General features: G+C 40.4%; 3 protein-coding genes across 12 annotated transcripts in view; 1 reads left to right on the top strand and 2 right to left on the bottom strand.

The window, feature by feature from the left end:
* Nucleotides 1-18,176, top strand: part of LOC110014093 (NACHT, LRR and PYD domains-containing protein 12-like) — a 471,367-nt gene that overhangs the window by 244,233 nt on the left and 208,958 nt on the right. The gene's annotated exons all lie outside the window — the stretch shown is intronic.
* LOC105355210 (NACHT, LRR and PYD domains-containing protein 12) overlaps nt 1-18,176 on the bottom strand; it is a 212,952-nt gene that overhangs the window by 40,841 nt on the left and 153,935 nt on the right. The gene's annotated exons all lie outside the window — the stretch shown is intronic.
* Nucleotides 6,438-16,648, bottom strand: LOC110016095 (uncharacterized). Of its 3 annotated transcripts, none has more exons than XM_078936634.1 (3): nt 15,895-16,647; nt 15,061-15,269; nt 6,438-8,840 (listed from the first exon to the last, which is right to left on the bottom strand). In XM_078936634.1, exons 2-3 carry the CDS (start codon nt 15,203-15,205, stop codon nt 7,189-7,191), a joined length of 1,797 nt encoding a protein of 598 aa, XP_078792760.1. In that variant the 5' UTR covers nt 15,206-15,269; nt 15,895-16,647; the 3' UTR covers nt 6,438-7,188. The 3 variants fall into 3 exon arrangements, 2 of the variants coding, with proteins under 2 accessions (XP_078792760.1, XP_020563473.2); XM_020707814.3 differs by having other exon boundaries at nt 15,891-16,644; XR_013651184.1 differs by lacking the exon at nt 6,438-8,840 and adding an exon at nt 13,020-13,605 and having other exon boundaries at nt 14,048-15,269; nt 15,891-16,648.

The raw sequence follows: 18,176 nt of genomic DNA, 5'->3' as shown, positions 1-18,176 counted from the left end.
TCAGGATCTAAAATCTGGTTCTGGACTCTTCTGCCTGATGAAGGTCTGACAGACAAACCCTGCAGGAAAAAACCTGCTGCATTTGCAGCTTCTTTGCTCCAAAGTCTGTTTCCATGGTAACAGCAGGACTTCAGATGGCCCCGCCCACAGCAGACAGAGTATCAGTTTTGTCTCCTTTGCACATGTATCTAATAGACTACACTGTAAATACACTCATCACTAAATGCAAATATATAATATTTCTGTACATTTCTAATCAGTCAACCAGGAAATCTGGACAAACTATTTATAATAGCACTATCTTGTATATTGTATTCATATCTAACTCATATATATATCCTTATTTAACTAATATTTATGATATGTTTCTATCCTGCACTTTACTGCTTGTTGCACTTTGGTTAAACACAAACTGCATTTCGTTTCGTTGTACTTTTTTATGTGTAACGACAATAAAACTGAATCTAATCTAATGTCTGTTAGAACAAAACAGAGCCGCTCAGAGGTTAAAGTTCAGCTGCTGCACCTTTCTGTGACTGCAGTACCTCACCTGCTGACACGCCCACGTCACACCTGAGCAGCAGCTCCGCCCCCCAGCAGAGTCTGTGTGGGAGCTTCACTATGCACACGCTCACATGAGCAGAACCCTGTTACGCCCCATAGGGGTACGTCAAGGGGCATAACATAAAAAGTAATTGTTTTGGCTACCAAATTGACTGTAACAAAAACCCCAGAAGAAATGTCTCCATACAAAAATATAACACATTTATTTATAAATTAATAAACAACATTTAACAAGAACTAAAAGTGAAGCAAAAAGGCTTCAGGGTGATTCAAGGCCAAAATAACAAAAAAAAAACACCTAACTGAAACATGTAATCTTACCTGGAAATGACAGAAAAGGGAAATCAAAGACAAAACTCTAACCTCCCTAGACTAACAAAAACAGGAGAAAACATGTTCTAAAGAAAATGGCAGTTCACCCCTACAGCTTCACTTAACATAACTACAAACCAAAGACTAAACAGAGTTTAACGCAGTTCTACATCAATAAAACAAGGTAACTCTACCAATGGTAACGGAAACTTTTATTACAATGTCTATTTTAAAAATGTCCTATATATATATATATAATTGTTTTCCTCTCTTAGATCGTTGAAGTATTCCTCCACTATTTATATTTCAATATATTCCACTGAAAATATCCACTTTCTATTGGAGCAGATATTATGCTGTCCATTGGTTTCTATTTTTGAACAGTTTACTATTCATTTAATCCTTTTTTTCCTTTATCTTCCTGCACATCAGACCAATATGTCCCAATCCACCAGCAGGTATCGCTGTAGCGTTCCTTTCTGTTCCAACAACAAACAAAAAGTGCCTCAGATGAGTTTCCACAGCTTTCCAAAGGAGCCAGGGGCCTGTTTCAGAAAGCAGGTTATGCTAGCTCCCACGATAAGTTTGAGGCTAAGGAAGTTGATAACCTCAGCTTTTGGTTCCAGAAATGGAAGTATGTTTCAGGGTAAGTCAAGTTACCATGGCAACTCATGCTCTGAACATAATCTGGTCTGGAGCAGGGGGGTATTCCAGGAAGCATGTTTAAACTAGTCTGACTTTGAGCCTGAACTCTGGCTGAAATCCGCCTGAACTTGCTTACTCTGGGTATGTCGGTTCCAAAAGACCGGATATAAGTTGGCGTGATTACGCTCGACTTGGTAACCCTGGGTTAATGCACGTGCACAGCAGGTACATAAAGACATGCTCAATAGATTGTCGATTTCTGGAGTCACCATGGAAACGCGTGGAGAGAAAAAAAAGCGCGACACTTGAGACGGAAGTGAGACGGAGTCTGAGATTTTAATGACGGCGGATAAAGATTATAAGTCCATCAAAAAAGTAACAAGGCTGAAAAATAATTTAAATAATTTAGTTAATTTTATTCAAACTCAATAATTGTTTATACAACTCAAATTTACGTATTTATCTAACTAAATGTCACATTACTTCATTAATCTTTTTTCCATCTTCTTCCTCTTTCAGCTTCTCCCATATTGAACTTTCATATGTCTAAGTTTGAGCCGGCAGATATGCTCATTTTTATAACAATAAAAAGAACGGGAAAAAAATGCACGGAGTGCAATAATTCATTTAAGAACTTTCCGTTACTGTCATAACACGTTTAAGTGGTAGGGGTGCTATATAAACTCATCATTCTCTCCTTTACTCTCACTCATGGTGCAGAGACGTAAGCATAGTAGAACAAAATAGCTCGGCAAAACACCGTGAAACACAGTAAAACAGCTATACAACTAAACACATTTTGTAAAAAACCCACACTTAAACCCAAATCCGTCCAGACAGGCAAAGGGAATGATATCCCAGAATCCCTTGTGGTGCCGATCTAACGGCAGCACCAAAGTTACACCTACTTAATTGAATTAATTTGAACGAAAGGAAAATAAATGTCTGAAAACTACGAGTTATTTTTAAGGTGACCTAACAAAAAAAATGATTTATCTTAACTGAAGCAAATAATTAAGTTAGATCAAAGTAAAAAAGTTTATCTTTCCAACATCCATATGTGGTCTTATCACCCTCTCATGGTGGAAAAACTATTATCTGAGCTTTTTCATCCACTAAGTCATCTTTAAATGGACACGCCATGCTGCTTCCCCTCTCTGTAAACAAACTAAACTTCAACTAAACCTGCTCCAGACCTGGGGGGTATTCCAGAAAGCAGGTTATGCTAGCTCTCACGGTAAGTTTGAGGCTAAGGAAGTTGATAACCTCAGCTTTCGGTTCCAGAAATAGAGGTATGTTCCAGGGTAGTTCAAGTTACCATGCCAACTCAAAGTTCAAACTACAAACCTGACTGATTTGGTTTGGTTTTTGTTATTTTAGCCATCATGTATGAAGACATCAGACCTAGAATTACAGAAAAAAAAAGAGTAAAAATGTTTTTTTAAACTCTGAAAATCACAAAAGTATTTTACAATTTTTTAATACATTGAAAAGAAATCATTTATGTCTGTTGGAAGTAATTTGAAGTGAAGCTGTAAAAGTGACCACATTTGTTCAACAATTTTATAACAACAAGATTTCTTTACAAAGAATTTTTTTTCCTCCGTTTTCAATCCAAACAAAGACAACCAGATGTTCTGAAAGGCAGAAATGTGTTTCCACCCAGAGGAACCTGCTGCTTCTTTCCAAGCTGATGTTTCCTGCAGAGATTCCTGCAGGAGTTCTTCCTGCTCCTTCTTTCCCAGAGTTCCTGCAACCAGACTGAGTCTTTGTGCTTTGGAGCTGTTTCTCTTGGATGAAGCGCTTGGTTAGCTCACTTTGATCTCTTTCATGTGGGACTTTGTCTTGAAGTGGATCCAACTGAAGGTGGGACTCCCAAAGCAAACGTTCTGAGATGTTTGCTTCAGCTCTGTGCTTCTGTTCTCTGGTTGATTCTTTGCTTTGGTTGCAGAGACTTGGAGCTCTCTCTCTCTCCATGCAGATCAGCAGCTTCTTTGGAGGCAGAGGCAGCTGTGTGGGAAGTCTCTGAAGGTCCAGAATGCGCTCAGCTGCAGCAAAAAGACGTCTGTCAGTGCAGAGAAAAGCAGGACAGCTGAAGCTCCCAGACTAAGGTTTGGTTCTGTTGCTAGTGAGATCTGATGGATCAGAACCAGACTTCTGTCAGCTCGAACTGGGGCTCCTTCCAGACCATGTGACCTCATGGACAAAGTTCCAACATGGTTTCAATGAAATGTGGAGGTTTTCCAGGAAACGTTGCTGCAGTTCCTCCGTCTCATCAAATGAGAGATTTCTCTGCACTAAAGAAGAAAATCTTCCAGAACAGCTTCAAGCTGCAGAAAAACTCTTTCCATCATTCTGAGGACATTTCTTTAGGCTTCATGTGAAGAAAACAAACTGCTTGAAAAGATGAAAACAGAAACAAAGACGTTTCTAGAAGCTGCAGATGCAGTTACAAAGACCAAAACATCCAATGTTTCACAGATTTTCCCAAGCACAGCTTCAGTGGAAGGGGTGTGGACTTCCAACAAACTTACTCCTGATTGGTGACAGTAGTTTACATAGAAATGTTGACTCAAATCAGCTCAGAGCAATCATTTCTTAACTGTCGTCGTCTGGCTCCATCCATATCTATCAGTAAAATGGTGACTGAATTGGCTTCATTTAGTTGGAGCTGGAAGTAAAACCTTTTCTATGGGTGACGTCACACTGGCTCAGTCCAGTTCTCTGACTCAACTCCACACTTCTTACTGATGTTCACGTCCACTTTATATTTTTTTTTTTTACTTGTCCTGTCCAACACCTGGGCAGACAGATGAGAGCTGAGGGCCTCTTGTGTTGGACATATTTTACTTTTACAAGAGGGGTTATTAATCTTCAGACAAACCAGAGGTATGTCTGGATAAACCCCTTTTGTAATTGAGGCCAAACTTTATTAATTTCAACCATGTTTGAAAATCTTTTGTGTTGGACCGGACAGAAAAGGAAAGAAGAGAAGAAGAGAGAGGGACGTTAGAGAGAGGGGGGGGTAGGAGAGTGATAATAGGAGGGGAGGGGGGATAAGACCATGAAGCAGCATAAGGCAACAAGTTTACTGGTTGTTTATCATTACGGTAAGGTTCAAATGTAGTACAAAAAGGGCGGGGCCTGTCCACACACAAACTCAAATGTTATCAACACACCTGCTGGCTGAAAAAATGTCCACATGTCAACATGTACACAAAACCGATAGTGTTCACACAAGCATACTTATGCCTTTAAACCAAATAGTGTGAAATATTTCAGTCATTCAATCATGCAAAATATTAGTGCAAAGGTGAGCTAACACCTGTGCTCAGGTGAGTGTTTATGTTTTTCTAAAATGGACGGTGGAATGTGAAAAGAAGGAAGGAGAGTGCCCAGCCATCCCCACACCAAGACCCCCGCCGCAGCAGCAGCAGCAGCCGGAACCCCCAACGTCACACGGCAGCAGGCAGGGAACAACCACCCCCCGGGCGACCAAATCCGCCACCCAGGCCAGGGCCAGCAGTACCGCCGTGATGCCCCCAGAGCCAGAGAGATAGAGAGCAGGGAGGCACGGAGGGAAAGAGTGCGCCGCCCCAGCCCAACTAGGAGAGCAGCCCCCCCGCCGCGCCGGGAGAGCCCAACGCAGGACCCCACCCGAGAAAGGCGCCCACAGCCCCAGACGAACAGCCCATCACCCCCCAGGAGTTCCGAGCACCCCCCCCCCCAACCCCAGGTACGAGCCAAGACCCCCCAAGGGAGACCCGCTCCGTCTTCCAGGCAGCCAACCACCCGGCCCACGGTTGGTCCAGGGAGCAGCAAGGCAGGGGCCAGCCGCCCCCGCCCAGGAGGGGAGCGCTCCGGGGAGAAAGGGGGCCCACCAAGGGTGTTTTACACTTGCCCCGACCAGGATCGACCACAGTTGGAGATTTGGCGGGGCCCAGCACCCAGGTGCAAGGACCAGAACCCACCCCACAGGGACACGGACACCCCCGGCTCAGGTGTAATGTGAACCCCCCCCCGCGCGCGGAGAGAGCACCGCCGCGACAAGGAAACCGGCACCCAGGGGACACGGCCGCCGTTGCCAAGGGCCCCGTACCCCCCACCAGGGAATGGGTAAGGGTCAGATGGTCCTAGGTCCCACCTTCCTTGCAAAATGTGTTTGCATCTATGTGTGTTTGTGAGGCTGTGTGTGTGCATGTGTGTGTTTTTGTGTTGGAATGTATATTTTGAGGGGGGAGGGGTGTGTGGACTAAGGGGGGTGCAGTTAAAATTGGCGGGTAGGGCACTGAGGGGACATCTCCTGATTACTCATAGTGATGTCCCCTCACCCTCCCCACCAAGGGGCCCTAAATGTCTAAGGTGCGGTTAAAATTGGCAGGTAGGGTGCTGAGAGGACATCTGCTGCTTGCTGGCAGTGATGTCCAAGCACCCCCCCTACCAAGGGCCCTACATGTCTAAGGTGCAAATAAAACCGAAAGAAGGGGGGCCCACTCCATACAGCAACCATGGGAGGGGGGGACCACTGCCAAGTAGCCCCCCCCCCCCCCCCCCCCCCCCCCCGCCCCCCAAGGCGCATCGCAGACTAAGCCCCCCACTCCCAAAAGTTGATTTTTCTCGAAAAAAAAAAGAGAGCTGACCATGGCCCCTAAGAAAAACCAAGCAACAGGTGACTACGATGACATAAAAAAGATTCTTGATAAAATTCAAGCTACGTGTGAGCATTGTGGACTTTCTTTCTTTAACTGAGGGGTACCAACAATTTTGTCCACTGAATATCCTTACTTTTGCTGCTGCAGACTAAGTCGGTCCATGCTTCGCCAGGGCATTATGTTACCGTGACAACATGTCGCACCACGTGACATATAGTCCGCTTGTTGTTGAAAACACAATCTAAATCCAAAAAATAACAATAATTAAGTACTAAAAACTTATTGAATATTTATTTCTTTTGTAAGTGACCATGATATAAGCAAGTTAATTGCCTTCAAAGTGGACATTATGAGAAACTGACAGAGGCAGAGGCAAAGGATCAGGCTTCCGCGGCATAGAATAATACACACTTGTCTGCCAGTGTCCCATACATAAACATCAACCACATGTTTAACTCAAAAACTTTGAACAATTTCATAAAATTACAAAAATCTACCAAAAAAAAATCATCCAACAAAAATTCATCAAAATGTCTTTAAAAATCAAATCTTACTGTCATAATTCAAAATAACACATTTCTATTAAGAGGTATATCTAAAAAAATGAATTTCATGAACAAGTTAAAAACCTTAAAAAGTAAAAGTCAGGATGTTTAGAATTACAGAATTCAGTATTTGAGATATGTGATCACAGTGGCTTACAGTTGACAAACACCTAAAAATAATGTTTAAAAAGTTAGAATTTTAAGTCAGAAGAATATAAAAAGAATGTTCAGCACTCATGTCAGATTTCAGAAATCTGCTCACTTCAATGCATTCAATAGTCACTTCTGTCTCCTCATTACAGAATAACTGCATCAATGTGGTATGTAGGCCAACAGTCTGTGAACATTTAATGAAAGATCAGGATGCTTTGATAGCTGACCTTGGATCAGATTCTCTTCTGTGTGAGTTCTCTTGTTTTAAGGTCAAATACATCACTAAAACTTGTTTTATATTATTTACACAAAAAAGCTTATCTCCTGTGAGTTATCATGTGTGCTTTGAGTTTAAATACACTACTAAAATGTTTACTACATTCTTTACAAGAAAAAGGCTTCCCTCCAATATGAGTTTTCATGTGTCTTTTGAGGCTAAATACACGGCTAAAACGTGTATTACATTCTTTACACAAAAAAGGCTTCTCTCCTGTATGAGTTCTCATGTGTGTTTTAAGATGAGATACCATACTAAAACTCTTTTTACATTCTTTACAAGAAAAAGGCTTCTGTCCTGTATGAGATCCCATGTGTCTTTTGAGATGACATAAATAACTAAAACCTTTATCACATTCTTTACACAAAAAGGGTTTCTCCCCTGTATGAGTTATCATATGTGTTTTGAAATGAGATTTTTGAGTAAAACCCTTTCTACATTCTATACAAAAAAAAGGCTTCTCTCCTGTGTGAGTTCTCATGTGTGTTTTGAGATCAGATATTTGATTAAACCCTTTTTTACATTCTTTACAAGAAAAGGGCTTCCATCCTGTATGAGTTCTCATGTGCCTTTTGAAATGAGAGGAATTACAAAAACTCCTATTACATTTTTCACACAAAAAATGCTTCTCTCCAGAGTTGGATCTCATGTGTGTTTTAAGATTAGATATTCGTCCAAAACTTTTATCACATTCTTTACAAGAAAAAGGCTCCTCTCCTGTGTGAATTCTCATGTGTCTTTTGAGATTATATACAATACTAAAACTTTTTTTACATTCTTCACAAGAAAAAGGCTTTTCTCCTGTGTGAGTTCTCATGTGTGTGTTGAGATGAGATACACAACTAAAGCTTTTATCACAATCTTTACAAGAAAAAGGCTTTTGTCCTGAGTGGGTTCTCATGTCCGTTCTAAACTTAGACCTGAAACCAAAACTTTTACCACTTTCTTTGCAGGCATGAAGTCTGTCATCTGACTCATTTTTCATGTAGACATAGACATTATTAACAATTCTTGACCTTTCCTCAGACTTTATAAAAGAAAGTATCTTTTTATCAGAAGATTGTTTGCGTTTCTCAGTCAAAATCGCCCTTTTGAAGCTTATCCGAACATCAGAGTCACACTGACTGGCTGATATATGAGAGCTGTCCACACTTTGGACATGACTTCTATCTCTTCTCTTCCTCTGATCTCTATTCTGTGGGTCTGTCTCTTCATCTGTGGTTGATGTTGATTCTTCATGTTGGTTTCCTTCTTCATCCTGACAAACAGTTACATTAAAGCTCTGCTGATTGTTTAAATCTGCTTCACTGTTCTCATCTTCCTCATAAGTAGGAATCTCCATCAAGGTATCAGTCTCCTGCTTCAGATAAAGCTGATCTTCATCCTGACTGATGCAGAACTTTTCTTGCTCCTCTTTTGTCAGTAGAGGTTCTGGTTCTTTTAGTTGTTCTTCTTTAATCTGTGAAGGATCTGCTTTCTCCGGCTCCTCTTTAATGTATCGAAGTTCTAGTTCTCCATGTTCCTCTTTAATGTGTCGATGTTCTGGTTCTCCATGTTCCTCTTTAATGTGTGGAGGTTCTGGTCGTCCATCTTCCTCTTTGATCTGTGGAGGTTCCGATTCCTCCTGTTCCACTCTCAAATTCCTCTGTTGGTTGCACAGATCCAATTCACTTGCAAAATGCTGAGGGAGGACTGCAAGGACAAGAAGACAAAAAAGGAGAACTTTTATACCTTTTTTCGAAGCCCTGTGCTTTATATAAACGTCGTCTTCGTTCTCTTTCACAGTTAAGACAGTTCTTCAGTTGGTCAAACACGTACTGTATTTTTAGGACCTATGGGTGCGCTAGATTATAGGGAGCAGTTTCAGTTAAGGGTGCTTTTTCTGTATTTAACACATACAAAAGGCACTGTGTTTTAAGGTCCTGGAAAGTTAAAAAAAAGTACAGGTAAGACATGCATGCTATTGTGTGATTAAGAAAGGCAAGTTAACTAATAGCTGTCAGTTTCTGCATTAAGACTTGAAAATGATTAACTTATGAACTGGTATACATAAAGCCCTCTATTTGAAGCTATGTTCTACAACAATGAAAAATTAAATGAAACAGTTGGTGTTTAAAGACCCACTTTTTCTGAATTTGCGTTTTGGGTGTTTTTTACATGTTGTTGAAGCATTTTCCCATGACTAAGGACATATATAAAAGAATTTAAGACTGTCTGTGTATTTCTTTTTTCAAATGTGAGCCATTTGAAAAAGTTTAAATTTCAGACATAGCACATAAAATGAGCGGACCATAGTCTCTCTGCTCTACTCCATTCTGATGCATCCCCCTGCAGAGAAATAGATCCATGAATATCTTTGTTTTCCTCATCTAAACTGCAATCTGGATCAAGACTGTGGATAGCTCTGATATTGTCCACTATTTTTGTTGCATTAGTTTGGGGTTGTGAAAGACTGTAAACGGGAGAGCGTAAACGAAGATTTTATGGGATATTAGTGGAAGGTTCCACAACTCAGAGGTACATTTCTAATGAAATCCTTCTGCTCTGCAGAGACTATGTCCTAAAAAACAACCTTTTTTTAAATGTCCTTAAAACGGCATCATCCTAATTAAAAATAACTGGGAACGCTTTGAAAATAAATCAAAATTTAGTTGGAGTGGGACTTTAAAATGCTTCACAGAGCTGAAATTTAAACTAAAAACCAGAATAAAATGTTTCATTTCATCCCAGTTCATCTTTTGCAGTTTCACTGATTCTTTTAGTGTTATTATGCTGTTGTATCCTTTTTTTTTTTACTTGTCTTGTCCAACATCTGGGCATGGTTATTATAGTTAACGAAAACGAACGAAAAAACTAAAACTAGAACTGAAAAAACATTTTCGTTAACTGAAATAAAAATAAAAACGAGAGTTTTTAAAAAAACGAAAACTAACTAAAACTGTTTGTTGTGTGTATAAAACTAACTGAAACTAACTAATATTAACCCCAAAAAATACTTCGTTTTCGTCTTTGTTAATAAGTCTTTTGGGTTGAAATAAAGTCTATTTACTTCACCCTGCTAGTTTTACTGTGTATCTCTGAACCTTACGGCATCACGTAGTCTGTGACGTCACATGATGTCTGTCGGACACTGCCGGCTAGCGTTGTCATAGACATTTACATGAGCGTGATGGCTGCATTAAAAGTTGGGAGAAAGCGGGAGAGTCCTATTTGGGACTTTTTTGAATATAACAGCGTCGAAAACTAAAGTAAGTGCCATGTAGTCGAAGCAGGAGACAAAATTTGTGGAACGCTCCTCAAAGGGAAAAACCCTACGAATCTAAAAGTACATTTAAAAAGCGCACACAACAACGCAAATCAACAGTACCTAGACAAGCTAGCCTGTCGCCCGCCCTCCCCCGAAAAAGAAGCCAGAGCAGATAACGTAATGCTGTTATCAGCTGTTGTATTTTAATTTAAGGATGGTTGTCCTTGTGTCCTCTGAATAATAAGTGTTTCAAAATGTATCTTTGATTGCGTTTTTATCATGCAATACTTATTCTGGTGATTTTGAATCATGCACCTGACAAATATCCTAATTTACAAAAAAAAAAAAAGAAGAAAAAACTAAAACTAACACTAAAACTAATAAAAACTAAACTAAAACGAAGCAATTTCAAAAAATAAAAACTAATAAAAACTAGTAAAGCAGCCTCTAAAAACTAATTAAAACTAAATAAATTTAAAAACAAAAATTCAAAACTAAATAAAAACTAAAACTAATAAAAAATCCGAAACTATTATAACCTTGCATCTGGGCAAACAGATGAGAGCTGAAGGCCTCTCGTGTTGGACATATTTTACTTTAACAACAGGAGATATTAATCTTCAGACAAACCAGAGGTATGTCTGAATAAACCCCTTTTGTAATTGAGGCCAAACTTTATTCATTTTAATCTAAATCTTTTGTGTTGGACCGGACGGAAAAGGCTTATATTCCTAATTAATTATTATTTCATAACAAGGAAATAAAAATTGATGTAATATCAACTTTAGTTCTTTTGACTATCTTTGCAATGATACCTCCCTTTCTTGGATGGACAGTAATAAGAAAGTTCTGACACTGAGAACTCTCATTTTTGGCTACGTTCACACTGCAGGGCTTAATGCTCAATTTGGATTTTTTGAAAAAAATCCGATTTTTTGCAAGACCGTTCACATTTCCAAGTAAATCCGAACTTATGTGATCTCCAGTGTGACCGTGACACGACCCAAACGAGACCCGCATGCGCAGAAGTACTCAACGGTGAACGACGTCACTCGTTGTTTGCGGAAGTAGCCAAAGTTAACAATGGATGCCAACAACAGTGTTGCCAACAGGGGAGCTCTTTTATCACTATTGAATTTATATTCACAAAGTACCCAGAACTATAACAATCTTCTCATTTTAAGAAGAAAATTAAAAAGGAGGAGAGCAAGGGTTTTGGCCATTGCGTTTAGTGGAGCTGTGCTAGCAACGGTAGAGAGGAACGTTTGGGTCCGGAGTCGCAGCCAGGCGTGGTGGGATGCTGATGTGAGTGGCTTCACTGATGCAGAATTTATCAGTAACTTTATAATGACCAGATCCACTTTCAATTACATCTGTGAGTGCCTTCGATTAACTCTGTCACGAGAAGAGACATGTCTGCGGCGGCCCATTACAGTGCAGAAACGCGTTGGAGTGTATTGGCTAGCAACAGGTGCGTGCTATGGCACGATAGTTAACTTGTTTAAAAGTACTATACTTGCCTCACTTTTGTTTGATAGAACAATATACATCTGCAAGAATATTATCCTTGAAAACTGTACATATGAAAATATACACTGTTCAGTAATTTAACACGGTCTTCCAACAGCTTCACCAACATCTCTGCTGGATGGCCAGGGAGTGTCCATAATGCGAGGGTACTCCGGAATTCCCATATGTACTCACTCGCAGAGAGAGGGGGGAGCTTTTTCCGCCAGTGAGTAATCCAGTAATAGTGATGTATAATGTGTACAATGTCTTTTTTATTATTTTGATTTTTTTGTGCTTTTAAATCTTAAGGGCACTGAGGAGATAATGGGCGTTCAAGTGCCAATCGTGCTGCTCGGTGACCCGGCTTATCCCCTTCGAAGCTGGCTGTTGAAAGGGTACTGTGACACAGGGGCCCTGACAGCTGACCAGAAGAACTTCAATGAGCGCCACAGCAGAGCCAGGATGACTGTGGAGTGTGCTTTCGGCCAACTGAAGGGCCGGTGGAGGTGTCTTGCTAAACGGCTGGATGTGGACGTTTCCTTCGTCCCCACCATAGTCGGTGCATGTTGCACACTCCACAATGTGGGTTAAATGCACAGGGAGAATTATGAAGAGGCTGGTGGAACTGTTCCTTATGCTGAGAGATTGGCTGAAGGAAGGGGATTTGTTGATGTGCAGCCATCAAGAGTCAGAGAAGCATTGACTCAGCTTTTTTTTAGCCAACGTTGAGCCACAAACTGGGCTGTCGCAATAATTACAAGGTTGCTTAACATTTTGTACTTTTTTACCTCAATGTTGATCTGTCCATATAATTGTTATAGTTAATTTCTGTCATTACTATTACAAGGTCTTCATTATTTTGAAATCTGTTTTAAAAAGTCTTGCATCATTTTTTGACGTTACTTGACTTGTGTGTAAATAACACACACAAATTGTGTGTAAAAGCCATTCCAATGTTTCATGTGGAGTTTTAAGTGAGTTGCTTTACATTTAGTGTTTGATGTTTTAAAAAAGGAATTCAATGAAAATACACTTTATTTAGGCCTACTCTAGGATTAAATTGTCTGCTGGATCCTATTTGAAAGCAAAATTGACACAAATGAAATGAAATAACCTCAGGACATGTATGACTTTATTTAAAAATTTGAGTCAAATTTTACATATAAATAACCTTCACATTTCAACATGAATATTGTGCAAAACTGCCTGAACTGGCATTAAAGTTTTAGAACATTCAGAAACTCGTAAAGTGGGTTTCCTCATCTTTCCACTGGGAAGGTGGCAGATGATCCTGCGTGTTTACCGGTGCCTGGAAAAATGACTGATTGAGATGAGGATGGCGATGAGTATTATTGAAGGGCTGTCGATTTAAATCGTGAAAAAAGGGCAGGGGCAGGGTGGGAGATGGAGAGGAAGCCACAGGAAACCGTGTGGAAGGAGGAGTTGGAGAGCGAATTGGGCTGTAAACATGAGAGGGGGGAATTGGGGGTTGGTATAAAGGTGGCTGTGGAGGCTGGAATGATCTCTCCATAAACTGTGTCATCATGGTGAACATTTTACGGTGATGCTCATGCTGAGCTGCTTGCATCTTAAGTAAAAGGTCTGTTTCGTCTTGTTTAAGGGCACTGATGATCTTGTCAGCATACACCTCCAGCGTTGCCTCCATCTTGGATTTTCTTTTTCTGCTCTTGGCAGTAGTAGCTGTAAAAAACAACAACAAAAATCAGATCAAAATAAGGGTTACCGTGATTATTTGTTTTATTAGTACAACAGTAAAATGGCTAAGCGTGCCAGTTTATATCTAGTAATTATTAGGATTAGTTAAGGCCATTTATAAACAATACTATACTGTTCAGCCTTCACACCAGACTAACACCTCATTTGAAAGTTATGAAACTGATCTAACATACTGTTGCCATTACTTTTTGAATTTTTTAATGATCACTCATCTGTCAAATTTTGTTGCACTACCATCATATTTTTTATTTCTTTTTGTCAAGTTTTCATCACTTTTTTTTTGCATTTACATAACCTTTTCATAGCTTTCTTTCCAAGAAGCTTTAACTGTAGAAAAAGTATTCAGGTGTGGGGGTTAAGAGGTTAATGGGGTTGGAAAACGATTAAAATACAACCAAGAACATACAAGCAGATGATGTGGAGGATGCATGGCTGTTCACAGACGATGATGATGATGATGCAAGATCTTCTCTTGTTGATGCAGAACTTTCATCTGAGGTAGAAGAAGGAGCTACAAGGATCCCATCACCTGTGTGTGCAATTCACAAACTGTCAAACATCGTATTTCAATGTTATAAAGTTAAGTCACAGTAGCTATGCCATGTGCAAATAACCCACCTGTATCACCGCGAGAGCGACTAGCCAGGCTAGCCGTGAAAGCTGCGGGACCTGGGCTCTCCTCCTGGGGCTCCTCTTGACCAAAGCAGCTGTCCAAGAGTTCTACTGGCCGAACGCTGGGCTTCTCCCCCAAAATGCGGTCCAGCTCTTCATAAAACGGATATGTAATGCGTTGACGGCCACTTTGTTTGTTCCAGTCCTTTACCTCATTGTATTTGGCTCGGAGGCTTTTAATTTTTCTCTGGCATTGGATCCAGGATCGTCTGTATCCCAGCTCGTTCATTTCGCTCGCAATTTCTTCAAAACCCTCCCTATTCCTATAAGAGCCAGTTTGGCCTGGATAAAACGATTGCACCAAATATTGATCAAATCGGTGACCTCGCTTCCCTTCCTCTGACTGGTCTCAGATGCAGCGTCCGCCATGGTTGCTGTTTTCGTCCGCGTTCCCGCCTAATTTAACGCAGAATGAGGACGTTTGTTGCGTATCGATGACGTACGATTCGGATTCAGGTGGCCTGGCCGGTCAGACGGCGGTCGCAATTGAAAAGATCGGATACGTTTCGTTCAGACTGTCATGAAAAGATCGGAATTTGGTCATTTCAGCCTGCAGTGTGAACGTAGCCTTTGATTCTGGTCACAAACATTTTATTGTATTGCTTTTTATTCAGGAAAAATATTAGTGATCACGTAAAATGACACAACTTTATCTGAAAAGTCTTTATACCATTGGAAAATCTTTATTCAATCTTTTTCCAGTGACATTAGATCAATCCAATGAATTTCAAATGTTTCGTCACATACCGACTATATGGAGCTGAAGCTGCGGGTTCCAGCTGCTATCCAGCAGTCTGCGCTGACGACAGAGCTCCTCCTCGTTCTGGACGATGGTTCCTTCAGCAGCAGAAAGTTGTTCTCTGACAGAACCTTCCTGAGGTTCTGAAGACATGGTTCCTGCTCCGATCTTCAGCTCCAACTCCCACAAACACCGCCGTCCTCTTCACTTTAGTTACCTTGAACACACAAACAAATTATTCATAAAATCAAAATTACTACAATTTTATGATCTAGTAGAGTATTGTACCGCTCAAATAATATTCAAGGCAAAAAACAATTTATTACCAACAAATATCCAAAGGTTATTTATTAAAAGAGACGAAAAATACAATTTTAGGGAAAAAATAAATATCTCCTACATAAAGCATGTACAAATAAAAAAAGATTTTGTCTTTCAATTTGTGGAGTGGAGTTGTGGAACAGAACCAGTAAATGCTTGATACAATGTCCAAAAATATAAAAATTAAATATAAGTACAGAAATATGTTCATTGATAAATATGTACAAACACAAAACAATACAGAACATTCATATTTGTAAATCTGCATACTTATTAAATAAGATTTACATGTGCAGCTGTAACCAAATATACACTTGGGTAGGGCAGTGGACTTTGATGGTGGGTGTACTGGGTTTAGTTAGGAAAGTAAAGACTTAAGGTAAAGGAGGTGAGAGTTTATAAGATTTTTATTCTTCTCACTCCCTTCTGGACTTGTGTTTTTTTTTTAATATAATTTTGTCTTATTTTGTAATTCTACACTTTTTTCACTTGTCCAAAATAAAAAAAAGTTACTTACTTACTGCAGCTCCGATCGATCATCTGCTAGTCTCACAATCCCAGAAAAAAGGTCCAAACAGAAACTTTTCTCCTGTCTGTAGATTTTCCTGAAAGTTCCTGTGATCCTGCAGGAGTCAGTTCTGCTCAGCCTGCAGACCAAACAGAAAAGACTCTGGAAGCTTCCACATGTGAAACTTCAAGACAAAGAATCCAAACAACAACATCTGATTGGTTGACTTCTGGAGGGAAAGCTGCAACAGTCTTCTGTGATTGGTTCAGCCGTCCCTGCCCCCACTAGTCCACTGCACAGGGGTCAACATTCCAGGGGGGGTTGGTAATCTCCTCCTTCTATTGTTTCTGCCCCACTGGCTCTTTCAAAATAAAGGCTTGTTGTAGCAGAAACCTGAATGGAACATCAGAATGGACTCAAACTGCTGCTGGTTTCAAAGCCTCGTTCTCAACTTCCAGCTGAACTCTTCATGAGTTTGAGCGTCTGTGACAAACTCTACAGTTGAACAACAGCAGTGAAAATCTCCATGGATGTCAACTGGGAGAGAATCAACAGGAGATTTCCAAGAGTTTCTGCAGGAACTCATCACAAAGTCAGGAGCTGCAAGGCCTGATGGGAGATCTGGGATCCTATTGTGACATGAAGGAAAATCCTTCAAACAGGAAAGATTTCATCTGACACGATCACTTTGATGTTAACACCAAGATGGATCCCAGTGATTCAGCTTTAAAACATCCCATAATACTGTTCTAGATGGTTCTAGAGTGGTGTGGAGATTTGTAGTCTTTTCTGCGGTGAGAAAGCCAGATGTTTTCCAGATGCAAAGCCGTTCCTGCTTCCAGAAACAACAGGGATTTGGTTTATCCAGAGATGCTTCACATCAGAAACCTCCACTGCGGTGGGGGCCTAGGTGGGGGGGCAAGTGGGTTTTCTCCCTTTTTTTACATTCCATCATCCAACCAAGAAGAACATAAACACTCACTCGAGCACAGATACCATCTCACCTTTGCACAAACAGTTTGCGTGACTGAATAAAATGTTTCATATGTGTTGGTCTGAATGCATAAGTAGGCGTGTGTGAATGTTAGTGGTAGTGCGTCTATGGACACTTGTTTGTGTGTGAACACTTTTGGAGCCAACAGGTGTGATTGTCACATTTGAGTGTGTGTGTGGACAGGCCCCGCCCCTTTTAGATTTTTCATGCATCCTAACCTGGCAGTTGGGATTATAAAGCTCCAGCAACTTGTTGCTTTCTGACACTTCACGATCTCACCCTCGCTACTATAATCAACACTCTACCCCCTCCTTCTCTGTCATCCCTCTCTCTTTTTTTTCCCTCATTTTCTTTTCCGTCCGGTCCGACAACAAAAAATATTTACAAATATAATAAACATGAATAAAGTTTAGCTGAAATTACAAAAGGGGTTTATTCAAATATACATCTGGAGTATCATAAGATTCATAACCCCTCTTGTAAAAGTAAAATATGTCCAACACAAAAGGCTTTCAGCTCTCATCTGTTGGCTTAGCTGTTGGACAGCACAAGTTACAGAAAATAAATAAATAAAAATAAAGAAACTAGAAGTCAAACCTGAAAGCAGAAGCTGCAAACTGAGTCTGTGAGGCAGATTTTCCAGCAGCACATCCTCCTCATCTGCTGCTGAGATGGAATGAAGAAGCTCAGCTGAGGAACAGCAGGTTTCCTCTCACATGTTCCTGCTGCAGAAAACACTGTTTCATATCAACTCATCCACATCATGAAGGATCAACATGTTTAACTGAATTTACATGAAAAGAAAAGATGTCAAAGAAATCTGTCCAGACAGGAAAGACTGAATGAATCCAAGTTTTTACCAGATAGATGGAACTTTGTTTGATTTTCTAGCTCTGGGGGGTATTCCAGGAAGCATGTTTAAACTACCCTGACTTTAACCTTGAACTCTGGCTGAAATCCGCCTGAACTTGCAGAAGGCATGTTCTTTCTAAAACTGGAAATAGCACCAACATTTTTCACCTGAAGCTCAGTCTCCATTTGATAATTCAATAAAAATAACATTTCATTTCCTCATTATAAAGCAACTTTATTGGAGTTTCATTTGTCATTGGTCTTTTTGAGCCAAAATTCTGAAGAAATCAAAACAAAAGGCTTTTCCAACAGAATCAGAACGTTAACACACTGCAAATACACACCACTCACAGAGGGACCCCGGAGTGGGGGGCTTTGCGGCTTGGCAGCGGTGGAGCCCCCCACACTGGGGACCTCCTATTTTACCTGCAGCACACACACAGCACTCC

The sequence above is a fragment of the Oryzias latipes genome, chromosome 2 (genome assembly GCF_053564925.1).
Source record: "Oryzias latipes strain Hd-rR chromosome 2, Olatipes_Hd-rR_3.1".
Lineage (NCBI taxonomy): Eukaryota > Metazoa > Chordata > Actinopteri > Beloniformes > Adrianichthyidae > Oryzias > Oryzias latipes.
Note: the sequence above shows the minus strand (reverse complement) of the source record. Positions and strands in the feature narration are given on the sequence as shown.